The sequence below is a fragment of the Pungitius pungitius genome, chromosome 3 (genome assembly GCF_949316345.1).
Source record: "Pungitius pungitius chromosome 3, fPunPun2.1, whole genome shotgun sequence".
Lineage (NCBI taxonomy): Eukaryota > Metazoa > Chordata > Actinopteri > Perciformes > Gasterosteidae > Pungitius > Pungitius pungitius.
In genome coordinates, this window is record NC_084902.1 from 29,549,632 (window position 1) to 29,576,712 (window position 27,081).

At 51.1% G+C, this 27,081-nt stretch overlaps 1 protein-coding gene across 2 annotated transcripts; it reads left to right on the forward strand.

Annotated features, from left to right (window-relative positions):
* Positions 1-27,054, forward strand: LOC119212689 (activin receptor type-2A-like). 2 transcript variants are annotated; one of them, XM_037463399.2, is made up of 12 exons: positions 1-955; positions 10,538-10,745; positions 11,377-11,510; positions 12,588-12,742; positions 16,599-16,622; positions 19,995-20,138; positions 20,415-20,558; positions 22,248-22,393; positions 22,485-22,599; positions 22,917-23,055; positions 23,155-23,285; positions 23,385-27,054. In XM_037463399.2, exons 1-12 carry the CDS (start codon positions 901-903, stop codon positions 23,577-23,579), a joined length of 1,590 nt encoding a protein of 529 aa, XP_037319296.2. In that variant the 5' UTR covers positions 1-900; the 3' UTR covers positions 23,580-27,054. The 2 variants fall into 2 exon arrangements, with proteins under 2 accessions (XP_037319296.2, XP_037319303.2); XM_037463406.2 differs by lacking the exon at positions 16,599-16,622 and having other exon boundaries at positions 2-955.
* Positions 27,055-27,081: the final 27 nt, after the last annotated feature.

Below are 27,081 nucleotides of genomic sequence, written 5' to 3' on the forward strand. Positions count from 1 at the left end.
AGAGGAGGCGAGGAGGATACGGACCTGAGGGGGGGGGAAAGCAGCTCGTCCTAAAACTCGATAGCCCCATTAGCTACACGGATTAACGGCAGCTTTGCGGGTTATTGCTAACACACGAGAGCGTTTCCACTTGTTCCTTCGAGTAATTTTGGTTGGGGGGGTAAAGGTTGTTTGGCCCACTTTGGAGGGGAGCTTCGTTAACGGTTGTTTCCCCCGTTGGAGCGGACCGAGCTCCGGTTGTGGCCGCCGGAAGGAGCCGACGCTTCCACACGGATTATAACAACAACAACAGAATCATACACGCTTTGAACGTCGCTTTTTCCTCCTCTTCGGATATTTTAAAAGCAACACTTCGAGTTTTTTTTAATTTTTTTATTGACATTTTTCTGAAGCTACGCGACCTGAGCTCCGTCGAGGAGAAGTTTGATCGGAGGAAGCGGTGTGCGCTGGATTTGCAGCCCGATGGATGGGCGCCCTGCCCCGGCCGTGGCTCCGCTCTGAATCCCGCCGGTGAGGCGTCCTCAGGCTCCTCCGCTGAAACGCGCCCCCCCCCCCGTTCGATGCTCTATGTGACAATGCTGCAGACATGGCAAGCGCATGACAGCGGTGCCCACACGTCGCCCTCCATCGCCCGCCTGTAAACCTGGAAATACGTGCAACCAACCCGCTCCATCTTCTTCACCCCCTCCTCTTCCTCCCTTCTGTTGCTTCTTCTTTTTGGGGGGAGGGGGGACTGGGAAGACTCGTTATTGACATTTTTGCAGGTGCCCTTTTGCTCTCTGGAGCAGCGAGACGTTTGATTTGACTCTTGAATGTGAGATATATATATTTTTTGTTTAGTTTTTTTGTTGTTGGTGCTTTTATTCTCCTTCCGGTCAGAGGATCCTATTCGGATGGAAAATGGGAGACGCCACCAAACTGGCCTTCGCCGTTTTCCTCATCTCCTGCTCTTCAGGTGGGTGGATGGGGATGGGGGGGGTTGTTGGTATGTGTGGAGCATGAATAATGGGGAAATACCCCCCCTGCTGCTTTCTCCACCTTGTAGGAGATGCACAGGCTGCAGACTCCAGTAGTGAGTGAGGAGGGGTCCTGGATTCTTTAAACCTCCTTACATTATGAGAACAGAAGCACGGACCAGCTCGTCTTCACCCAAACTCAGAAGGAGATGCATTAATTAAAGTTCATTCTGACGCCAGAACGATGAGAGGATTTGATAAACTGAGAGCATCATAACATGAACATAATTGATATAAAAGCTGCCTTTTTAAAATCTTAATGCAACCCGGGGCCTTGGCGTCTTGGGAATGTAGCTCAGCAGGTGTAACCATTTTTCCGCGAGTATCACAATATTCAAATTGTCGAATCTCTTGGCAGCGGAGCAATTTTCCAGCGTCGTGCCGGAGAAATGTCCTTTTATGCGTTTCCTTCCCCAGTGGTGGATGTGTGATGAATGTCAGCGGGGTCAGTGAGGCGACCACACCGGCCCACCGGCACGCGTCCTCATGCCGAGAGACGTGGAGGCCCGGGATGCTTTGGGTTTGATGCGTATTGTGGAATGTGACGAATAGCAAAGCGATGCCTTTTGTTTCTGTAGCGCCTTAAAGGAGCTGCATTACTTTCACTTTGATTTAGAGACGGGGCTTCAGATAACTAACGCTTTGAAGAAGGTTTTTCTTCCTCCACGTATTCCCATATATCGTCATTTATTACGTGTGCAGCTTAACAAACCTGGTTTTTCTCATTTGCTGTGACGTAAATTGCCTTGAAGGACCTCGGCGATAAAACGTCCAGCCTCATCGCATTAAAGCACTTTCAATGAGGAAAGGAGAACTAAAGTCCCAAGTGTAGTTGGGAACGTCCTTTCCCAGGGAGCCCCGGGGTGTCTCCTGGGCCCGAACCAAAAGGCCAGTGAATTACAGTAATAGTTTGGAGTGGCAGGCAGGTGCTGCCTTCATCGCGCCGCGCAGCAGGTGATTATTCCACTCGCTCGTTACCGTGTGAAGTGGGTAAACGAATGGTTCCTCCTTGAGCTGCAACCACCATCTTCTCTGAAACGCACAAAGGCGGGTTGGCACAGTTCAAGAAACCCCCGCTGGTGGCAGAGTGGTTTTATCTAATGATGGCTGTGGATTTCATTCAAAGACAACTCTTCTTTTAGTTGTTGTTGTTGTTAGAACCTTTTGCGTTCTGCTCAGTGTGAACTTGTTATGTTCCTCTACCTTTTTTGGAGACCTGATAATCACCAGATTTATCACCAATGAAGAAATTGTCACTTTCAAGTGTCCTTTCTTTGCTTTAAAATCTTCTATGTAGCTTTTGGAATGTAAGCCCTTGCATCCCTCCCTTTATGTTGTGCTTGTATACAGGTAAGGTAGGTGCTCATGAATGACTCACATTATTAACCGTCATAAATAACAAAACTCTACATGCTGCTCAAAGGGTTCCTCCTGGAATATTCAAAGCTGCCTTTATTCAGCCTCAAAACCAGACACGACTTGCTTTTGTAATGTGCTCTTATTTTTGGGATGGAGCGCGTGTGTGTGTGTGACTGGATGTGAAGTCTGACCTGGTTTAAGGTTGCACCCAGCAGCTGCCCAGTGTTTTGATCCGTGCTGGCATGTGTAAATGCTGCTGCAACACATGGCGGCTCAAGGTTGTCCGCCAAAGCACTAATGTGACACGCTCGTAAACGGGCTTCTTGTGTAAGCTGCGTTGGTCCTGCTGAACGGGGGAAAGGTACATTTCACCTCCAGGGAGGGTGTTTGGCTCGATTTCATGTGAAACGCGACCCTATGAGCTTCTACGGTAAACATGTAAATATGTTAATGTGCTGCGTCACCCTTGGACCAAAACGCTGACCATCAGTTCGCTACGAGATGCTGTGTTTATTGGACCTGTTTGATGAACGCAGTGACCCTGTGACCGCCTCATTGGTCCTGAAGTTAATCACCAACTAATGGGCCCAAGCTGACTTTTTTTATTTTTGTAGACACGTGTTTCTGCACCGAGACCAGTCCAGTCCGGTCTGGTGCTCTGGCTCCACATCTGGCCTCCTTCCTTTGTGCTCTGCGGCAGTTGCAGACATTGATCCCGGCGCACGCCGGTATACGGTTACATCAGCGTGGCGAGGGTTTTCAATCCTCAGCAGCGCACCTGATCCGACGATTTGGTTTCACTTGATTCCGACCTCCGGTGATCTGAGAGAACCAACGCGTACCTGTTGCGTTAACTGGGCCCGGTTGGTTGACGCCCCCGCCAGCAGCTCAGAGCGGCAGGCACCAAATGGTGCCAGCTGCCAGTGTTTTACTGCCGACCTCTGACCTTGTGGTAGTGCCGTTTAGAGATTACGAGGCCTTTTCTTCCTGCTCATTATCAGATCACTTTCATGACATCGCTGTATTATTGCATCATATCCGTCCTCGGCTTTGGGAGAATCGATTGAGGTGTTTTGTTTTTGAATTTAGTCAATTTATCAATTCAAGTGCAGAATAGTTCTTTCCCAGGAAAAGTCGATTCTTAGACATAGACGTGGTCATTTTCTGTTTATCTGAACAGTTGTTATTATTATTATTATTATATATTAAGTTAAATGAAGACGAGCTGTGCCGTTTTAAACGGATCTAATAGTTCCCTCAAGACTAAAGTTTACTCTGCCTGAAAATACATGGAGAAAGTGTGAAAGTGTGTCCTAAATAAAACCAAAAGTGGGTTAGTCTTTGTCCATTGGAACCATGTGGATCATGTGCTGCAGTGTTCTTGTATTTCCTACCGGCTCTGCCCCCCCCCCCCCCCCCCCCCCTCTTTTCTTTCTAATATGATCCCATGCATTATGCATTAGGCTCCGGACGCACAGGTGTATTTGTTAAGGCCAGATGTAGCCTTGAATTTCCCAGCGGGCCCAACTAGTCCGACTGCGTCCTCCCACGGCCGTGTATCATCCGCTGCCTTAACATCATAAAAACAAAGGGCTGCACGAGCTCATGTTCATCAAGGCTGGGGAGTTATGACCCCCCTAAATTTAGACCGAGGCCAGGTGTTTTGTGCTCCATGGACTTCATTCTGGTTGCATCTGTGCAGTGGAAGAAGACCTTTTGTATAGATATTCTTCTTTTTTGTATTTTTTATTCATGATAGTCAATAATAATCTCCACATAAAAGGACAGCGGTTAGCCAAAACCTTTTACTTTTACACAGGACCACATACGGCAGGAAGGGGACGTGTCCCTCATCCCAATACAATGTAAAGACGTGGGGGGGTGAAGTAAAATAATTAGTGGTCAACGTAAAACAAAATCTAGGGAGGAGGGCGTCTGCAGATGTAGATTTACGTGAAATGGCCTTTAGGGTCCAACCCATCGCATACAGGGGACTATTTGATCTAGTCCAGAGCGCTTGGTGTCCCCAGCGGTCCTTGACTGTAATGAATGCGTCGTGCAGATGTTGCCTTTATGTGCTTCTGGAGCGTCTCGGTCTAGACGGGCCGGCTGCTCCGCTTTGATCCTTGATTAAAAAACCGCGAGCTGTACATTCATCACGCTCTGCTTTCAGGCTCTCTCCTCCCCCCCCTCCTCCCTCCTCCTCGTCCGTCTCCTGCCAAGATTCCTCACTGTCACGAAGGTCGCCCTAGCTCCTTATCACCGGACCCGCTAAAGGGTAACGGTGTCTCTGGCGCTCGGCGGGGGGCGCACGCGGCCTGTTACCCGGCCGCCATCGTTGCAGTGGCTTTGTGTTCCTATCTGACGTCGAGTCTTCTGAAGCTGTGGCTCCTGTGGTTCGCTTCTCTTTTGACTTTAAGTTTGAAGTCACCTCAGCAGTTCCTGTAATCACACGAGTCATTAATGGCGTTGATAACCGCCGCTAGATGGGTTTTGTGGTTATTCCCTGCATCGGGGGGGCGAGGACCTGTAATCCAATCTCCATTCTAAATACAAGTGTTGGTGTTTTATTTTGGCCGCGGGGGGCGCCTCGTGACCCGCGTGTGTGTCGTTGGCTTACGCTAAATATAAAGAGGAGGCAGGAGTCAGCGAGGTCGTGTGAGGAGGGGCTCATCGACTCGCTGCGTTTATTAGCCCGTCTTCAGCAAAATGCGAAGCCAGCGAGCGCAAACAGTCAACCTCTCCAGCAGGGCGATGACTCAGAACCAGGTCCACTCGGCTCTGATAAAGGCCTTGGTAGCCTTGTGGGGGTTGTTTTGAGGCACATTTATATGGCTTTACAGCAAAGGATTATGTTTTAACGGGGCTGGATTCACATTATATATAGATATATATAAATAAAATGTCTCTTTCTACATTCCCCCCCCCCCTGCATTCTTTATTTATAGATTGCTTGTTTTTGAAATGCAGGCTTTGTGATATTACAATATCACTGCTCACTCAATACCCGGTTCAGCCTTAAACCTAAGTGGCACTTAAAGGCACCCTTCAAGTAAATAAATCCAAGCACAGAGGCCATTGTTTGGGGGGGGGGGGGGATTTTGCTGATCTTTCTACGGAATTCGGCGAGAGATAACAAGGGGTTTTAAATTGCTCGTCCTGTACGGAATGAAAGGAATGCAGCTGGCGACGGCAGGCCATGCGAGGGGGGGGGTGTGCACGGCGCTCCATGTGCAGTCTGCACAGTTGTCGATTCACGGCGAGGGACCCCGGCGCTCTCCCGACCCGGCTGGCGAGCGGCCCCCCATCACTGCTAATTGAGGCGGGGAGACCAGCGGCCGCTTGTCGCCCCGTGCATACCAGCAGGGATTATAGGGATTGGATTCAGTTGCTGAGTGCTGTGGTTTTTAATGCCCCCCCCCCCCCCCCCCTCTTCACCATGTCCCTCCTCCCGGCCATGGAAAGACTGCCGCCTTTGTGACCGGCTTACCGAGCCCCCCCCCCAACCACCCCTGCCATGTCACGACACCCTGTGATCAAACGTTAATGCAGCACTCCGGCGCTCTGAAATGGCGTTTGTGTCTGCGAGCGCGTCCACCTCTCAGTCCACTGCCCCCACGACGCGATGAACAGTGCTGCTGGAGAAAGGTGTGAAGGAAAGAAAACCCACTCAAATAGCTCCTTCCATCCCAAGAACAGAAGAAGTCTTTTCTCTTATTATAGCCTCCACTTTATCCTTTTAATAATCACTGCTGTCCGATACATGAGGGTGATGAAGAAGCAGCGCCCATGTCTAACTTCTTGTATGACTTTGGTCCACCATGCTGCCCCTCATGCAGCTGTGATGGTGGAGCCGCTGTAAGTGGCGTAAAAGGAGTGGGGGGGGGGGGGGGGGGGCAGTTTGTCCCGTTCTGCAGGAAGATGACACACCGACTCGTGTGGTTTGGCGTTTAAGGAGCTTGATTTGATCAGAGCCGTAGACGCTTCCAGGCCTGACAGTTTACAAATGGCGTTGCCTGAACGCAACTTCAGCCCAACGCCATGACAAATGATCCCGCCCCCCCCCCCCCCCTCATATCCTTGTGATCGTTACTGCAGGACGTTTGCAGGATTTATGGGCGACTGTTTTTCAGCCATTATTTTTCTGCATATTCGTAAACGCTAAAGCTTTATTTAGTTGAGTCCTGCCTCAATCATCATGTGGGGGGGGAGGTGTCAGCCCGCATTGGGGGGGGAGAGAAGGGCGTCTCTGCAGACTCCACGCTTACCGCTGGCCTCGGCCTGACTTCTAAAAAGAACCTCCCACACAAAGCCACGCCCCCGAAGAACCATGCATCACCTCACCTCTGCCCGGTGAACAATACCAAACGCTGCTGATGAATGACTTGTTTACTCACTTCGCGGCGCCGAGTGCAGACCCGGCCCGCGAGAAACGCCTTTTCATCAGGAGGCCCGTGGCGAGGCCCGTGGCGAGGCCCGCGCAGGAAATGAGGTCTCCTGCTGGACAGTTTGCGAGGAAGCATTTTTCCCGCCGCTCCGGGCCCACGAGGGACCCAACGAACTCGCGCAGCGGGACACTTTGTCGCCGTGGCGAGAGATCCGCACGAGTCGTGACTTCCTGTGTGGTGGGAAGAAAAAGGGGAACCCTTTTGGGGTTGAATGACTCGTTGTGGTGATAGTAAAGCGGAGCCAAGTAGCCTCTGTGGCGCGTGTTGTTGGTCTCACCCCACAAGCTCATGGCGTCCTCGGTGGACCAATGAGGACCTTTTCTTAGTTTTGGTATAGAGTGACCAAAAGCCAGAGTGACGTAGTGGAAATCTCTCCAGGTGGTCGGTGGTCATCTCACCCAGCATGCACCTCACTGGCCAGACCATAAAGAGACGCGTGCTGACACTGTGGCCCCCATGAAGCGCTCCCCGGGGCGTCTCCACGCCGAGATGGAAGAGGTGCTCGCCAAGTGAAGCCACTTGGCCTCAGAGAAGGAAACACTCTGCTTTTTAAGTTGCACATGAGACAGCTTTTTGTAAAAAGCCCCCGTGCGTCGGGTGTTGAGACGTTTTGCAGGGCCGGCGTGGCAGAAACAGTTAACCTTGATGAATCTCCCCCTGCTCTGTGGTCATTTCTTTCCCCCGCAGAGAGGAAGCGGTGACGAAGGCGCTTCACGCGTTGTGCTTGCCTTTATCTTGATGGAGTAAAGGACGGGCCGCGGCTCATTCACCGCATCTGGTATTTAAACGAGCAAACTAGCATTAAGTTATGATTAAGAATAAATAGCTTTCCTCCCTTTTATGTTTACGCTTCACCTCTCTTTTGTTCCTCTTGTTTCACGCTGACGTTTCCTGTGCGTGATGAATGAAATATACGTGGTTCTTTCTCCTGAGGAGGACGGACGAAGTGAACCCAGCCACTCGTGTTTGACATTTCTTTAGGTGAAATATGGATCCGAGACAAAAGCTGTCTTTTCTCTGTATGGCCTGGATACGTGCGGGTGGGGGGGAAGCCTATTCTATGTCCTTTCACAATCAGTCACTATTGGCTCTGCACTCAGTGACGTTAGTCGCTTTAGTGAACTCTGAGCTGCAACTTAGTCAGAAGATGGATTTCTCTGCGTTACATCCTTCATATTCTCCATACTGCAGGGCAGCTCTTGCCCACCTTTGGCACACGGCGCTATAGGCAGCCGTCCTTTTATTGTCACCTCGTTTCAGAGAGGTGATTGATTTGAGCTCTTAACGGCTGTATTCACAGCGGCGCCGCAGTATTTGCAGTTCACATGGCTTCCAGCTCGTTCTCACAGCCAGTCGAGGCGTTATCAAAGAAGTGGCTGCAGCTCGCCGGGGCCGACTGGAACGCTGTCCTAGTTAGGCACGCCTACAAACATTCAACTTTGAGTTTGTCCATTAAGGAGAAAAACGGTTGACATCATAAATATATAACACGTCTGTTTCTACAAGTCTGAGACATCATGTTTTACTTTATTCCCCAGCAGCACAAACAAACAGCACTGCACAGTCCTCATTATGACATGCGTGTGATTACGTTTGTAGAATGAAGTCAGGCTTCTCCTTCCTGCTCAAATCCCTGGTGAGTAAAATAGAAACGTGTGTTTGCAGAGGACCTCCACGCGAGGTCCACGGGGGCTCAGCGCTAGCACGGCTAATGCCTTACACCAGGAGTGGCTAATGAGCTAACCTTCCGCTGTACCGCTGCATACCGCTCCATAATTAGCGCTTTCAGCTCCCACGGGGGCCAGAGGAGGGAGGGCCGCATTTGGCCCCCCCCTCCAGGAAGAAAGCAGGCGCCATACAATGGCCACTCGACCTGCCGAAGGGCCCGATGGGAGAGGCTGAGTTTACCAAACGCAGCATGGAGAGGGTCTCTCTGAGGAAAGCATAAATCCTTTCTCCTTTTGTGCCTTAAATGCATAATGAAACAATTCTTATTCCCACCTAATCCCTGCTGCAGATTTCAGTGCCTTGCTCAAGGGCATCTCTGCAGTAGGCTGTGATGGGAAGGGGGGGGGGGGGGCGTGATGCTTTTCCTGACGAGATCACGACACGGAGCTGTTGTTCTTTTCGGTTGCAGTGAATCGTTTCCACAAAGTAGAAATTGCACAAACGATACACACGTCCCCCCCGCTGAGTTAGTCAGGCTGAATTCCACGTCTAGGCGGGCTCGGCTTATCCATCAGCTCCGACCACCCGTCTCTTCCCGCGATCCGCTTCCATCGCACACACGCGACCGCTCACTGGAGCACCTGTTCGGGGCTCTGCGGGTTCTGCAGGGATGTGACTGGAGGAAGCGGCGTCGGCCCCGCTAAGAGGAGGAGTGACCTCCCCCCCGGGCAGTGAAGTGGGCGCTCTCCGCTCCGTTCCATCTGCAGCGGTTGATGCCGGTGAAAAAGAGACCTTCGGCGCTTCGAGGGCTCCGAGTTCCCATCTATCGACTTTACTTAAGCGGCCGTTTTGATGAAAAATAGATCTTCAGAAAAGGTAACTTCCATTATGGAGGCTGCGCCCTAGTTTCTTCAAAGCGCCGGAGACACGGTCGGGGCAGGTGGGACACTTGTCCTCAACAGTGCGAATTCTATCTTGCAGGCAGACGAAATATACGGGATATCAAATAAATAAAACGGGTTTAAGAAATGAAGGAAGCCTATTTGGAAGCCAAATAGTGGTGCTTACAGCGCTGAACGCTCTGCACAGGAGGGGTCCCTCAAATGTCTCCAAGACGAGCTCTGGATCGACACATCACAAACTCACAAATGAAGCTTTCACCCTAACCACTAAAAGGAATGCGTTGGGTGTTATGGAATTTAAATAGACGTACATTACAGGCCGTAAAAAAAAAATGAAAAAAATGTTCCAGTTACATAAAACCGTCTGAGAACGTTCATAAACATTTTATTCCGAGGTTATTGATGTGTTTTTCATAAGAAAGTTTCTGGTGATTTTCAGCTGCAAACAAAAAGGATAAGCAGCGTAATAATAAACGGCTTCGTGGGTCCGGAGCAGAAATGTGTCACGGCGCTGAGCGACGCTCATTGCATCCGGATGCCTCAGAGCTCCCATTGATTTCTCAGCGCTGTAAAAAGCTACTTATTGCCCCTTTGGGAGCACAAACAGAATGATACGTAGGAAGCCATCCTGGTTTCCTGTCTGAGGCGCCGTGCTCGCCGTGCTCGGGGAGGCAAACCAACCGACCATCGCTAAACCTCCTGTGTTTCCTTTTATTTTGGCGGGGGGGTCCAACTCAATTGGCTTACGTCAGTTGTTCCTCCTGGGTAGGTATAACCCACCTGGGTAGCTTTTAGTGTCCATCTTTTTCCATTGACTCTAAAGCACTTTGAATAAATTGTACCAGTGTACTCAAAGTTCTTCCAATGTACTCCATTGGAAGAACTTATTGTAAGTCGCTTTGAATAAAAGCGTCAGCTAAATGACACGTGATGTAATGATGTATCACAGGAGTGAATTTTGATGACTACACTGAGGCTGCAGAGAAATGTTATTGCAGTACCTGCTATGTCAGAAAAACCCTTTTTATCTCTCGCTCCTAAATCCACCCATTTTACAGGACATCATGTTTGATGGAGTGATTGTTTTTTCAGCAATACAATGTCTTGGCAAAATGAAAAACAATGCGCCATTGGTCCTCTGCAGGGGCCATCCTGGGACGCTCGGAGACGCAAGAGTGCGCCTACTACAACTCCAGCTGGGAGAAGGAGCGCACCAACCGCAGCGGCATCGAGCCCTGCTACGGCGATAAAGAGAAGCGGAGGCACTGCTTCGCCACGTGGAAGAACGTCTCCGGCGCCGTGGAGGTCGTCCGGCAGGGCTGCTGGTTGGACGACGTCAACTGCTACGACAGGTAACCCCCCCCCCCCCCCCCCCACACCCCCTCAGCCGCGAGCCAGGAACCCACCTTAAAACGTACGGGATGAAGTGAAGGCGGTCACGGAGCCCACTTTTTATTCTGAGAGACCTGCACATTGCTGCGTTTTTTAATTCCCGGGGCAGAGGAAATGGAAATGGCTGCGTTTGTCTCCGGCGGTAAACAGATATCAGTAGGCGGCGTTTCCTCCTGGTTCAGTTTTTCCTCTTTGGATTCTGTAGCGATAGTCGCTGTACACTGTGCAGCTCGCACAGTTTGGGTTCCTCCGCTCAGACGGCGCCGCCACGCCTCCCCGGAGAGTCCGGAGCAAGTGGAGGGCGGCTGCCACTTCCTTTGGCTTTTATCTGATGACTGTGTGTGAGAGTGTTTGTGTGTGTGTGTGATTTTTAGTGTACATGTGTGGGTGTAGGGGCGTGTGTAGGAGTTATATTTTATAAATGGAACAGGGAGGAAGTGCGTGTTATGCTCAAAGTGTGTTTGTGCTTTTCAGCTAACATCATGTTTTCCTGTGTGCGTGCGTGCACTCACTCACTCTTCAATAAAATAAATTGCTTGCATCAGAGTATTGTTGAGCTCCCTGCAACTTTTTCATTTCTCACCTGTGCAGCAGCGAGTGTGTGGAGAGGAAGGAGAGCCCCGACGTTTTCTTCTGCTGCTGTGAGGGCAACATGTGCAACGAGAAGTTCCTGTACGCCCCTGAAGCCGCGCCGCAGAGCGACCCGCACCACTCCACCGCCTACAGTACGTACACTTCAACACAAACATCCACCTCTGGATTTCTCTACCATCCCAAAACATCATCCAAGCCCATGATAAACCCATTCAGTGAAAAAGAGGCATCTGAATCCATATATGTGCTTATCATCCACTAGTAAATATGTATGGACAGCATCTTCATATTAATGGTTTATAGTGCGCAGCTTACTTTTTCTTTATATGGTGTGATGGATAATACGCCCGAAGCATTGAACCGACCATCCATCCAAATAATCCATAACAAAAACTGCTAACTACCCTGTCACGAGCTCAGAACGATTAGGCGAGGAGGCGTTTAATATCCAGGCTTTTGTTTCTGAGGGATACGACAGTAAGGCCGTTTGAAGTGCACCGTGTGCACGGAGCGGTTCTGGTGTCCCCTTTCTGCTAAATAGTCCAACAGGCTTGTCTTCTCGCGTTGCTTTTTTTAAAATATGACTCTCTGAAGCCTTGGAGGAAAACTACTTTGACAAAAGCCCTGAGTGGGCCGTGATGCAGCTGGTCACCCACCAAACCAACCCCCCCCCCCCCCACTATTTCTTGTACCCTGACCCCTCCCCCCACCCTGATGTCGGCACTTTGACGGCCCCGTCGAATCAGACTGTCCCACCTTGGGATGGGAGGACGGGCTGAGCCAGCAGGCGTCACCCGGCGACTCCTGTCGGGGTCGGACGCAGTTCAGGGCTCTGTTATTTTTGGCAGGCGGATTACGTTATGTCACAAGATGGATTTGTGTGTGTGTGTGTGTGTGTGTGTGTGTGTGTGTGTGTGTGTGTGTGTGTGTGTGTGTGTGTGTGTGTGTGTGTGTGTGTGTGTGTGTGTGTGTGTGCACGTTGATATGATCCCAAAGCACAGTGGCTGTAAGCAGAGTTGGTGCTGCACTTAGAGGGGATGAAGCACAATGTCAAGCCAATTAGCCTGTTTTTTTTTTTACTATTTACTTCTGCTCCGTCCATCATATTTTTCTTTTTATTGTTTTTTGTTTCTATGAAGGTAAAATAATAATAATAATAATTCTGTCTTCTTCCTTCCACCGTCCTCTCTGTCTTGGTCTCCCCACAGCAACCTCCAACCCATTTTCCCAGAAGCCCCAGCTCTTCAGCACCCTGCTCTACTCGCTGGTCCCCATCATAGGCCTGGCCGCCGTGGTCCTCTTCTCCTTCTGGATGTGGAGACATCACAAGCTGGCGTACCCAGCGGCCCTCGTCCCCACACATGTGAGTCCTAAACCCTGACTAAACTCTAGACCCTGACCACCACACTCATGGCTTCTTCCAGAGGTCACATGTCAATCAAACGCCGTGGTTCGGGACTGTCGGTGTCCTCTTTCTTGGACGTGTCTGCTGATGCAGTTTCTCTTTTTGTCTATTCAGCCATGCTGGCGCACCACTGTGTCTATTAATCACAAACAAAGAGAAAATGCATCACATTTCTGCCCAAATGATTAATTTCTTAGAAACTCAACAGAAATAACCCTAGATAGTTGTTACTCCTTTAAAAGAAACTATGAAACTAAAGGGATTGGATTGCAGAAGTTGTGTGGTTCTGCCCTGTTTGCTTCAGTTGATATTTGATTTAAAGCTCTTTTATTTGCTCCTGGAAGCAGAGGGCGCTCGCTTTGTTTGATGCAACACTGGTCCAGTCTGTGCCCGGGCAGCCTTGGCCTCTGCTGCCCCGGGCCCCCAAGCGTCAGAGCTCCGGGTTGTTTGCAGCGTTTATGTTCACCGTGATTGCTTTTTCAGCTGTTTCTTTCAGAGTCGTCTAGAAGGACGAGCGCAGCCTTGGTGCCGTCTGCTTCTGAGCAAACACGTCTCCGACTCGGTTCGTATTGTGTCTGGTTATTAACCGCACACCGTGTGAAAAGGGCAAAATGGACTTTTTATCTGAGCTTTTTTAACTTTCTTTTCCCGTTCAGCCGACCTCGCCATCAATGTGAAACATGTCTGATGGTTTTTGTATGGGTCCGTTCATCACCTTTTGTAAACCTTTTCGATATCTTGTCCCCTCGGACTGACCACAAGGCTCCTTGTTTTGTTCATCTTTTGAAGGCGCTTTTCACGCGACATCAGCGGAGCTTTATTCTGTGCCTGCTCAGCAGCACCCGGGTAAAAAGGAAGCCCATGCAGAGCTCCCACTGTATGGAAGAGGAGTCGGGGGCCTCTGCATTATTGATGAGGCTTTATATAGGCAAACACAACTAAACACAGAGCCGCTCGCAGCTCTGCCTCGGAGAATGGGGGGGTAGTGTGTGGTTAGAGGAGAGACATGCTATTCTTTCAACCTAGTTATTTGCAATAAGCCAAAGAACAGCAAGGAACAGATATTAAGACAGTGTCACAAATGCAAACGAATGCTGATTCATGCATTGGAAACACAGGAGGCGGGTGAATCACCTGACCTGAATAAGTAAAGAACATTAAACAAAACATGCATCAGATAACTAATGAGACAATTAAATCCCAAATCCTGGAAGGAACAAATGAAGTCATGCCGGGTGTGTGTGTGTGTGTGTGTGTGTGTGTGTGTGTGTGTGTGTGTGTGTGTGTGTGTGTGTGTGTGTGTGTGTGTGTGTGTGTGTGTGTGTGTGTGTGACCGTGCGCGTATTTCATGCATGAGCGAGTAGGAGGAGGAAAGGAGGTCACTTGTACAAGAATGCGTTTTAAAAGTCAGCTGGTATGCTTTTTCTGGAAGCAGGTGATGCAGTGAACCCCACCCGCCTGCTACCTCCAAGGAGGTTGAAACCAGCGCAGGAATATGTGCACTCGCTGGATGACACACGCTCGGTGGCTCAGGCATCCGTAGCTGGTTTTGTAACCGATTTGAGGAGGAGGGAGGGGGGAGGAGGAGGGAGGGGGGAGGGGGCCACGCTGAGGAGAGAGAGTAGGATGCAGCGAAAAGGGATTCATTACTTGCTTCTTTTATTTTCTTTGGGTGTTTTTGTGTTGCACCACGTGTTGTGAATATTGTGGTTCTTGACACACTGACACTAAAGCGGTATAAATCTTGGCAGGCAAACAAAACGGCCATATTCTTCTTTTTAAGCCGCTGTCCAAAAGGCGCTTGACAAATCGCAGACAGTCCCTTAGCAAATGATTTGAGTAAAACGCATCTGATTTGAATTTGAATAATATGCTTTTGAGAGAGGGAGGTCAGTCGGTCGTTACGGTTCCACATCAACTTTTAGTGAACCCTGGAAAGCAGAAGCTCTTCGCCCTGCTTGTTTCTGCTCTGTCACAACAAAACGCTCCATTGGGGGGTCGTGCGGTTTTTATGCGACGGCTACATATGGCCCGCACCGGTTGCCGGTCAGGGTTTTTTTTTTTTTTAGGCGGCACCGTGTGAATGGGAAGTGGTGACAGTTGTTCATCACAGGCGTTGGTAGCTTCCCAGCGTCCATGCGACATGCTGCGCTCCCGTATTCCACACCTTCAATGAGGAGGAGGAGGAGGAGGAGGAGGAGGAGGAGGAGGAGGAGGAGGAGGAGGAGGAGGAGGAGGAGGAGGAGGAGGAGGAGGAGGAGGAGGAGGAGGAGGAGGAGGAGGAGGAGGAGGAGGAGGAGGAGGAGGAGGAGGAGGAGGAGGAGGAGGAGGAGGAGGAGGAGGAGGAGGAGGAGGAGGAGGAGGAGGAGGAGGAGGAGGAGGAGGAGGAGGAGGAGGAGGAGGAGGAGGAGGAGGAGGAGGAGGAGGAGGAGGAGGAGGAGGAGGAGGAGGAGGAGGAGGAGGAGGAGGGTGATTATGTCGGATCAAAGTACAAAGAGAGAAATGTCTATTTTTATTATTCATTACAGGGTGCCGCCGAACCTCAGGTTCTTTTTCGTCCTAATGACCAGAAGAATATAATATATATATTTATATTGTCCTCATGAAATTCAAATCTATCTATCACCCCAGAATGACTCATTCATTTGATTGTCTGCATTTTTGCGAGTTTACAGACTGCTAAAGAAACGCAAAGCGAGGCATCGAGTTGCCGCCGCCGTGTTCTCTGCAAGGTAATGAAACGTGCCGTCTTCAAGAGGCAAAAGTAATGGTTCCCACTTAATGACCTCTAATGGATTCATTATTACGGATCTGTTGTCTAATTTAGCGAAGCGAGGCACCAAGGAAAGGCGGAGAAAAGGAGACCAGCGCGGTGCAGAGCGCTCCTGCTGTACCTCCACCCTGCAGCAGCAGCTCATAGAGACGCTGTTTGACTTTTCTTTAGAGCGTGCGACCCTTCAAAAGACTGAATGCAGTGCGGCCAAGTCACTTAAATGCCTCCTGTCATTATGCCATTGTGATGGATGTTTATCACAGAGTGCATAGTTGCCACCAAGCCTCCATTATTCACACCACAGTGCGTAGTGGAGGCAAACTGGAATTGATTGTGTCTGAGTACACAGACCCACAGCTTTCACACGGAGAGGCCTGGAGCACTTCAACTCAAGTCTGGCCATTTTTTTTTTCTTTCCACCTGGACCCGATTCCGTTATCTCTCTCCATCTGGCAGATCGATTCTGACCAAAATCTCATCAATTGCTTTATTATGGAGCTACTCGCGTCTTGTTTGTCTGGGTGCAGCCGCCCGAAGATCTCCTGATAGGCCAGGGGACTCCAGGCGTCTGGAAGAGCCCCCAGAACCCCGTTGTGAGGCTCAATGTGGTCCAGGATTTTCATCAAGCAGTTGAGATTTTCCACTCTCCACTCTCACAGCTCTGTGTTAATCTTTCCTTTCCCTTCCCCAGCATTTCTCCAACATGATTTCTCGTGAGTCCAGTCACTGCTACCTTCATCCTGGTTTTGGTTTCACAGCGAGGTCGGACAACTTTTGGGGTTCTTTTCATCTATTTTCAGTTGCTCTGCGTAAGAGCATCATCAAAGTCGCTGAAATGCACCGCCTCGGCTTCGGCGCCTGCTTGTTATCAACACCTTCTGTGATCACGTGGCATCAGACGCCCCCCCCCCCTCCCCCATGTCGCCCTTCATGTGTCCTTGAACCCTAGCTCTTGGGCTCCTACCAGTTACCTGCCTCTGTTTCCTCCTCTAACTGACAGGTTGTAATGACTGTTTGCTTCTCATGTTCTTTTTCAACTAGCACGCCTTTCACATAATGGTGGAGGTAAGAGCACTTCAAATGAAGTTGAAAACCATTTAAGTTATCCCTATCTTTTGGATTCAGAGCTTGGTATGAATTCTGTCCACCTCGATCCCGGACCACCGTTTTGTTCTTTGCTTTTCCGACAGCACATTCCTGTCTGTCGTTTTTCTCTTTGTTTGGGGGGGGGGGGGTCTGCCTGGGTTTATTGCATGGATGGATGTCTTTTGTGTTCCCTGCTGAAAACGTATTGTGCATGGTGGAGAGTGGCCAACGTGGCTCTGAATGCAGTCCCCCCCCTCCACCCCCCACACACCCCCTTTTCTACTACACCTGTGATGTTCATGAAACGTGCTGTGCCTGATGTGACCCAGTTTGCAGGATGGTACCTGCTGGACCGACGGCTCACCCCCCCCCCCCCCCCCCCCCCCTCAAAGGCAGAGCAGGAGGGATGCTAACTGCTGCCTGCTTTTCCATATTATTTTCTCACTGAGGAGGAGTGCAGACACGTTTTACATAAGTAGGAGAAATGCTACTTACCTGGAACATATTTCAGAGTGTAGATGACTTAAGTACAAGTAGGAGGTGGCTGCAGACATCACAGAGAATTCTTATTTAAAGAAGAGGAGGCAGCTCCCTGTATAACAAAGTCTGGCCCATCCATCTGTGTTTGATACAACCTCCAGTTTTATGTCCATATCAACATCATCGTATGAGCGTAGCACATGAGGCTGAGCCCAGGGTTATAACTGCTCATCTGCGTAGTCTCTGAAGCCTGGCACCAACCAACCCGGACCCAAAGGGACCCGTTCTGATGCAGTAGATGAAGGTGTAACCCGACCGGGCCACCGGAGCCGGCCGAGGGTTGGGAAGAACGGCGTGAAGCAGCAGATTCTGTTTTCCTGCTTCCTGTGGTCCGCTGACCAAGCGTAATGCGCCACGGCGCCCTGCGATCGGACAAGGGATCCGGTGACTCCCGGTGGGGGCGGGGGGGGGGGCGCGCGTCGTCAGGCCAAAGCCCGGAAGACGGACAGCGTTTCCAGAATCCAATGCGGACCCAACAAAGCCACGGCAAAGTTGCCTGGACGTTGATGACTCTCACCCCGTCGGGCTCGCCGTGCCCACCTGTCCGTCATCTTGATCGGGGGCGGGGGCACACATTTCAGCGGATGCTCGGGAGCGCGTCTCGGTCCGGGTTCCCCCGCCGTGACTTTCAGCCCCAGGGGCCTTGAAACACAGAATCTCGTTGGGTCGATTTAATGGCTGCGTGGTTTAAACGGTCCGAAGCACCAACCGAATGCTGATCGCTCGGGCTTTGTTTTTTACTGCTTTGTTTCTGCAGACTCATCTATGGATTTCATTTAAAATACAAATCCTGATCAGAATGAGAAATGCTTTAATTAGCGAGCACAAAAACAACAAATTCAAAACACTGAGCACACGATATCAAGTCCTGATCAGAATAATAACCGCTGCTAATAAACGTTGTAACATTTGGGTAAAGTCGTGCACATTGAACAAGAAGGTGGCGTGGACACAAGCAGATTCATAAGTCACTGCTAGTCGTTATCCAGATGGTTACGTTGAGACGGTACGTTTTTAGTTCCATCTCCTCCTGCACAGAGCAAGAGGTGCTGCTCGATGTGCTGAACACAGAAAGAGACATTTCTCTGAATCAGAGTTCTTTGCTGAGTACATCGTGTTCTTGAAGGTGTTTTTTCGCGGTGCCGAGTCGGGCCCGCGGTGTAATCCGACCCGGGCACCGCCGCGGGGCGACGTTCCCCCCCCCCCCCCCCCCCCTCCCCCCTCTTGGCCGGCGCGCGGTGTGAAAGTGGCAGAGACAGCAGGTCTGCCTCACAGCCCTCTGCCAGAGGGGAGACGGCTTTGAGGCAGCTCGTCAAAGACTGTGTGTCGCTTCCATTCTTTCACTCTGCAGCTGCTGCTGTGGGTGCAACCTGCACTCCCCCCCCCACCCCCCCAACAGAGGAGTCAGACATCACCTCTGGACTAATAGTATGCAAACAATCTGCATTTCTGCACCGTTCCTCTTCGTTTCATAGTCTCGCATTCCTTTTCTGCCCAAACAGCAGTACCTTCCGGACCAGGTGAACATTTTCAAATAAATATCAAAGTACACCTGGCTTCCGTTGCCACGATATTCCTGTTGGGACAGGCGCCTCAAAGATACGCGTGTTTGTCTTTAAAGATGCCAGAACCCCGACAGTAATGTGCCTTTTTTCTTTCATCCCCCACAGCCAGAGTGGATGCTCTGAGTGTTTGACCTCGTACAGGTGGCGAACCCTCTAACCCAAAGGGGGCCTTTTCTGTGGAGATGGCATTGAGTGGAATGGATCCTGTGGGCCTCGGGGTCTTGAAACTCGCTCCAGCTTATCGAGCACCTCTCAGTTCAATTCAAGTAAAAACATGAACATTGGCTGCTGGGGGTGGGGTGGGGCTTGGGGGGGGGTTCTTTTTTTTCCCTGACAACAGCGATCCAGAGACCTGGAGGTGAAGTGGAGATTTTACAGAAGCATATCTGGTTTCGTCTGAGGACATCAGTCATGTGCTTGTCTTTCTTCGCTACCTTTTATCCTTTGGAAATGTGACTCCCTCAGTGCACGCTTCCTTTTAACCCCCCCCCATCCCCCCTCTGTCCTTCCCTGTGAAGTCACATGTGAAAGTGATCGGCTTAATCCCGATCACCAGCTGTGATTAACCTACTTTACATTTGGACCACTTGGCCTCCTCGCTCTCTCTTTTGTTTACACGGGATTAGCATGAACACACGCATGAGGCTTTGACCCGCCAACATCTATGGTTCCTTTCAGCCTGATTCACATTCGTTTGTGTTACAGCCTGAGCTTTATGTGCCTTGCTCAGTGGCAGTCGAGGTTTCCGATCCTTCCACAGACAACTTTTTTTCTCTGCGACTCATTTGTTCAAACTGGCACTTTTCCAGTTGCGAATGCAGCCTCCAGTGGTTTAATTGCATTTGAAATGAATTAATCAAACCCCTATTTAATATGCTGCGTCCTGGCTGCCAAAAAACTCCAGTGATATTAATAAAGCTGATTTCAAACGCGCAGCGCTCTCCGAAGTGCTTTAACTATCAAATAAAGCAGCTGATCCATAAAACACAAAAGCACCGCGGCTCCACTGCATAAAGCATAAAGAGAGAGGCTGAAAGCAGCATGTTGCCAAAGGACTCTAAGTGGTCACCTCAGAGTCCATAAATGCAAGTTGCGTTTGAGGACGCGGAGACGCCGCCGCCCAAGCTCCTCAGGCACACTGTTGCCGTGCCAACGGCCCGGTCACCTTCAGCGGAAGCCGATGCTGTTTTAATATCGCGAGGGGAAGAATAACGCTGTGTGTTTTTCTCATTTTCTCCCGCCACAGGACCCCGGGCCCTCCCCGCCGTCCCCCATCTTGGGACACAAACCGCTGCAGCTGATCGAGATGAAGGCCAGGGGCCGCTTCGGGTGCGTGTGGAAGGCCCAGCTGCTCAACGACGTCGTGGCTGTTAAGATCTTCCCCATCCAGGTGAGGAACCCAGGAGGTTCCCTCCTTATGGGTCCAACCATTTCTATCATTGATCTTCACCGCCAGGACCTTGATTTGCTAGAGGGCGTAACGTTAATGGGCCATTTCTTGAAATATGTCCTCGCTTAAGCTCCGCTCAAGGAGAATGTCGGGGGGGGGGACTTGTTGCTGGAAGGAGACTGTGGTTGTCCAAGGTCTTTTATGTCCCGGCTGAAGAAGATGGATGCCCAGATGATTTGGTGAGAGACGTAACGTCTGTCCGTGTCTCCCGTGCAGGACAAGCTGTCGTGGCAGAACGAATACGAGATCTTCAGCGTGAGCGGCATGAAGCACGACAACATCCTCCACTTTATGGGCGCGGAGAAGAGGAGCAACAACCTGGACCTGGAGCTGTGGCTCATCACCGCCTACCACGAACGGGTACGCTGTCCGGGGGGGCTCCTGTTGTTCTAGAGCAGACTCTCAGGTCGCAGCTGAAGAGACTCTTAACCAGCACAAGGAGAAGTGCTGGTATATGAAGTATCGAGTGTTTTCTAATGGAACACAATTATTTAAAAAAAACTAATTGCCCATTTTGACGTGATATAATAACATAATATAAAGAGTCAAAAGGGCTTATCGACTGAAAGAAGGTACAAAGTCCTCTAAACTAGCTCTAGCCTGGCTAAGCTAGCTTTAACTCAAGCCCGACAGAGATGCTGGGGGGGGGAAGAGTTGCTGCAGCAACAGTGCGGAGGGTGAACAGATGAAAGCTGTTGGTGGTGCATCTCTGCATCCAAAATAATTCAATCTGGTGTGTAACTGAAACTAGCGCTGAAAAGAGTGAGTCCAAATAAGTGCTCAAGTTCCCACAACCGAGCGGGAGGCTATTTGTCAAATTCAGACGCATTCACGTAGTAAGAAAAGGATAAACATGGTGCTTCCTCTTTGGTCTACAACACAGGAGGAATGTGATTAGCGGCGGGCTTTAGACGACCCATCTCCGGTTCCTAAATAACCCGTTTAGTGTGTGTGTGTCCACGTGGGGACATTGTCCCGCGCTCCCTGTACACAGCCCCCGGGACGGGCTGCTGGGACGTTGTAAAGGCAGGAAAACACGCATTGTCCCGCTAATCCAACCATCACAATGCACTCCATGCTGTTCTCCTTCTCCTCGTTCACCCGCCCCGTGTATCCAGAGGAGGTGGATTCGGGCTGCGTTAGACCCCCCCCCCCCGCACAGCCTCCGCGGCGTCGGGGGCTCTAAGTGCCTCTGTGCTTTTGAGGGTCATTACCGACGGCGTGGAGAGTGATTCGCGCTTGTTTGAGTTTCCCCCCCCCCCCGCCAGGCAGAGAATTTTAAATCGCCGCGCTTAAAGACCTTCCCTGTGTGAATTAGGGTTGTGGGCGGGGCGGTGGGGGCTTTAACCCAACAACACACCTCTTGGTTAGCCACTCAAACCCCGCAGTACCTCAGCAAGTGCTTCTCTGGCTCGTAGAAGCTCCTTCGAGTAGGAATAACATTGAGTGGACTAGTTTTAGCAAAGGTCATCCGACAAGCACAGATTTGTGTCTTGCCAAGCGTGCGCTGTAATTATTCTGAAAGGACAAGTCTGCAGGGGATACATAAACTCTAACCTACAAAAAGCTTTTCCTTCCTGCCAGTTTTTGGGAGCAGGTGTCAGGACGTCGGCTCGGCTCGTGTAAAAGGTCCTTGACAGCTGATTTACGCCTTGATTCTTGGTGCACGTACGCAGCTTCACGTGTTGAGGTTTGCACTATCCGTAGCATGCAGGGGCACGAAGGACGCAGGCCCCTCCAAAACTATGTAATTAAAATATTTGTAGTTGTGGCTGCCAGTGATAATAATCGCACACACTGAAAGCATTTATCCTAAAGTGATTTACGGTCTACATCCGTTGGAGTTGCCTGCCCCCTGGTGGTCACTCCTGCCACTGCGCCGGTGTTTGGCCCGGCAGGAAGTGGCCATGTTGACATACATTATATAAGAACAAACATTTGTAAAAGGGAAAGGATGCCGTTGAAGATTAAAACGTCTCTACAAGTATACGGGAAATGCATTTATTCATAAAGAACAATAAAGTCATTATTGTTAAACGTCGTCTTTAGGGCTCGATGACAGACTACCTGAAGGCCAACGTGGTGTCGTGGAACGAGCTGTGCCACATCACCCAGACGGCGGCCCGCGGCCTGGCCTACCTCCACGAGGACATCCCGGGGCACAAGGAGGGACACAAGCCCTCCATCGCTCACAGGTTCCCACCGACCACATGTCTGCACGGCTCCTGTCCCTCAGGCGCTCTGTGGGCCGTGGCGCTCAACGCCTTTTCCCTTGTTGCCTCGCAGGGACATCAAGAGCAAGAACGTGCTGCTGAAGACCAACCTGACAGCCTGCATCGCCGACTTTGGCCTGGCCCTGCAGTTTGAGGCGGGAAAATCGGCAGGAGACACACACGGACAGGTACGGTTTGAAATGGGAACGGCTCGTCCACGTCTTCACCGCGTCGTCTCCCGTCTATCGGCCGCCAGCTAGTGGCGGTGTTTTTAATGTCGCAGTCCTGTGTGACTGGTTAATGTGTTGATTTGTGAGGTGCCTGTAGGTGGCAGTGTGGGCCTTGTTCTTCTTCTGGTACTGTCCCAGCCATCAGAAACACCCCTCAGAGCGCCGTCGAGCAGATTCCTCGCAGCTTGTGCTTGATGTCGGTGTCTCTGTCCCAGCGGTGACTTTTGACCCCTCCAGCTGTTCCATAGTAAACCCCCCCCTCCTCTACCCCTCAGGTGGGTACGCGGCGCTACATGGCTCCCGAAGTCCTGGAGGGCGCCATCAACTTCCAACGCGACTCCTTCCTGCGCATCGACATGTACGCCTTCGGCCTGGTCCTGTGGGAGCTGGCGGCGCGATGCACCGCCGCCGACGGTGAGTTTGCCGCGTTCAATGTGCCCCCCCCACACCCGCCCCGCTGTCTTTGGGTTCACTTTAACGCCCCCCCCCCCCCCCCCGTGTGCTTGTTACCAGGCCCGGTGGATGAGTACATGCTCCCCTTTGAGGAGGAGGTGGGTCAGCATCCGTCTCTGGAGGACATGCAGGAGGTGGTCGTCCACAAGAAGCTGAGGCCCATCCTGAGGGACTGCTGGCAGAAGCACGCGGTGAGCAGAGACGCCTCGGATCCAGCTGAGCCCCGTGGAGACGCTGATCACGTGACCCTGGATGACCCCCCCCCCCATCTCTCTCTCTCTCCTCCTCAGGGTCTGGCCATGCTGTGCGAGACCATCGAGGACTGCTGGGACCACGAGGCCGAGGCGCGCCTGTCCGCCGGCTGCGTGGAGGAGCGCATCGGCCAAATGAAGCGCCAGGCGCCCGCCATCGGCCCCGAGGAGATCGTCACCGTGGTCACCATGGTGACCAACGTGGACCTCCAGCCCAAGGAGTCGAGCTTATGAGCGCCGGATCGACGAGCAGCCGACCCTGGCTGGTTGGCCAGGTGTTTCTTCTCCTCTTTTTTTTTTTTTTTTTGTTCCTTCTTTTCATTTTTCCTTTTTTTCGTCCCTTTTTCCCTTTGTTTCTGTTTTTTTGTTCCTTTTTGAAGTGCGGGCCGCTCCTCGCGTTCAGGAAACACTGCGCGCGCCGCACCACGTCACCTGATACCGCTTTGATACGTGACATTTTACCTGTGAGACGACGGTGCTCAGCTGCTGGGACGCCAAACACTCGTCATGTATTGTTTTATACACACACACACACACACACAGGGGGGGGGGCGTGTTCTGCCCGGTTTTCTACAGAGAGAGTAGATCTGGCAGAAGAATTTCACAGAACTCTCAGTGCATTTTAGTGTAAAACAAAAAAAGAAAAGGAGAAAAAAAAGCCGAGCACCTGGCTCTTGATACTTTTGCTGTTTTCTTGTGTGCGTTTTTCTGAGGAAACGACTATCGTTCTGACAATAAGCAACGGCTTCTGAATGTTCATAGTGTAATTCTGCTGTACATAGTGTGTTATGGACCCAGGCAACTTGGTAATCAAGCTTATTTTGAAGGGGGGGGGGGTCCATCTTCAAGCATTAGGGCGATTAAAACCATAAACCTCCTTCAACCAGGTATACCTCAGTTCAGATGGACAGTTAGAATTAGTCTCACATTCATTGTGACATCCAAACAGCCTCTGTCAACATCTGTCAACATCTGTCAACGCGGCCTCCAGTGTCTCTCCCCTCCCCGTTTTCTCCACTTTGATGTGTGGCTGAATATTAACGTTATCTTTAAAAAAGAAAAAAAGAAAAGATTCCCACGATGACGTGGTTGTTTGAATTGATTTAGATGGATTTGGTTTGCAGTGTCAAATGTCGACGGAGGAATCCTGTCTGAGATGTGCATTTACAGGATGTGTATTTATATCTCCGGGTGAGCCAGCGTTACCTTCTGCTCCTGTTGCTCCTCCTCCTCCCACGTGTCTGCTCTGAGGAGCTGCTCGGCCTTCCTCTTCTTCTTGTTCTTACTATCAAGAGGTTCTGCTCTCTTTTGATACACCTCAGGAAACTTTGCTACTCACCACGACTCGCACCCTCCCCCCCCTCCCTCCCTCCCCACCCCCACCCCGTCTCGGAGTGCGTCTCCACGGGGCTTCAGGACCAGACGGAGCTTAATCTCAACACTAACGTGCCGGTCCGAGCCTCGTCCCCCCCCCACCCTGCCCCCCCACACCCTCCACGTCTGCGTTTCTCCTGGAGCGGCTGCTCGGGCCCCCGTGGCTCTGGACATCTGGGCTTTTCACTAAAATAATGAACACCTGTCCCTTGCACAAGGGGGGGGTGGGGGGTCCGAACCCGGTCCAACGCACGGCCGGCTGCAGCCCGACGAGGATCCATTTCCATAGTACTTCACTCTTGTAGATGTCAGGCAAAACGGATGTATTCGTCGTTGTTGTTGTGCAGCGATGACTTTATATATTTATTTCTCCTGGGGGGCGTCGACACACTGGCGCCGACCTGCAGTCTCTCCTCCAGCTTCGGGCCGGTTCCGCACGACGCGGTTTAGAATCGAGCCTTTTCTTGTTTTCTTTAATCCGAGGTGGTAGAAACCTCTCTCTGCCAAACCATTTCAGATCGAGTGGGGTTCCCCCCCCCCCTCCCCCCCGGCGCTTTAAACGCTTCACGCAGAGACGCCAGTATTACTCTCCTGCAACAGTCGCTCACCAGTATTTTAGAAATCGACGGTTGGTTTCCTGCCAAAGTGGCGGGTAGAGTTGAGAACCCCCCCCCCCCCCCCCCCCGTTCAGTGTTAAACGGCTCGGCTATGGGAAAATGACCCGAACCAACAAACACCATTCAGGGATTCAGTACTATGCTTTTCTAAGTTCTAGCAAGTTATATGCAACCAGTGGCGCTACGCCCCTCCCCCCTCCCCCCCCCTCCCCGCCCCCCCTTCAGGAGGGACACAACACAAACACACAAATAACGTGTAGCAGTTTCCTTTTATCCGTTCCCTTGCATATTGATGTGTTGTATATATTTAGTTATTTACAGGCCCGAGGCTTTGGGTATCAGAACTTTGGGTGTGACTCTGAATAAAGCTGTACCAGTTGGCACGGTTGTTTGGGGGGGAGGGAGGGGGGGAGGGGTTCAGTTGTAATTCAGGAAATACTTTAATTAATTCAAAGAGAAAAGATGTAAACTGTAACGTGCTTCTTTCTACTCAGTCTACGGACTGCCGACCGAGAATGAATGTGTTCTTCAGGCCTCTGAGTGGAGGGGGCCCGGCCCAACCCTGGGGTGGGGGGGGGGGGGGGGGCGGGCAGCTTTTGGGTTTGCGCGTGATTGTTCCCCCGTCGCCGTGGAAACTATTAAAAGCAACGCACCCCGGGGAGTCACTCACACACCTCCTGGGTGGACGTGAAGGAGGGAAGTGACTTCTGCCCCCCCCCGTTGCTGCAGCTCGTCCTCCGCGCTCCTCCCCCCCACCCCACGTCTGCCTGTGAACACGTGGAACTTGGCGGCGCTGCCCCTCGGGGTCTCTTGGTGGGGGGGGGGGCAGTGTGGACTTCCTGCCGCCCGGCGCCTCACGCTGCATATTAACTACCAGTGAAACGTTTGTGTCTTGTTGCCCCCACTATTTTAAGCAGTCTAGGATGTGTACAGACATGTATCAAGTATATACTCTGAATCTTTACAAGTGTTGAACTTCCGTTTCCTCTACATTCTTGTCTACTTTGCTCGTGTTCTGCCTTGGCAGCGGGCCTCGGCCCGGCTGCATCAATATTGTCCTTCACAATGCGAATAAATGCTTTACGCTCCGTGTCAGCTAAAAGCTCCGGGCACACTGGAGCACTTCGTAAAGGCAACCAAGAAAGCATAACACGAGGAGTCTCCAGCGAGGTCCCTGCCGCTGGTTGTTTTTTTGAAGGGTCTCCAACGCGCTGCAATACTCCACTACAGGTCTTTCATTCCAGCACCTCCTTTTCTCACAGTTAGTCCCAATTTCAGAGGAAACCTTGGACTCTGAGACTTTTGTCTGTATGGAATTCCCCTTTCCCTCCCCCCTCCCAATCCAAAACACTACAAGCGTTTGTGACCCCACATTTCTCAAGGCTCTGGAGTTGCAGCGCTGATCCAGGATCTGCCAGTGCAGCGTGTAAAGGAAGTGATGCTCACAGGGTTTCTGGTGTTTAACACTGAAAGTATCCAATAAATCTAAAAAAGAGAGGTCTCAAATGGAAGGCTTTTTACTTCTTGACCAAAATATGTGACATGTTTCTGGGACTTAAAATCGGACAGTGTTTAGGCAGGGGGTCCCACCCTGACCTTTGACCCCCCCCCAGCCCCCGTGATGGTTGCAGATCCGAGGTCAGCGCTGTGCCCGGGCTCATGGTTTTTATCAGCTCAAGTGATCCACGTGATGTAAATAAATGTTTTTAGATTGTGAATGCCGGTTCTCCTTTGTTCACTGACCT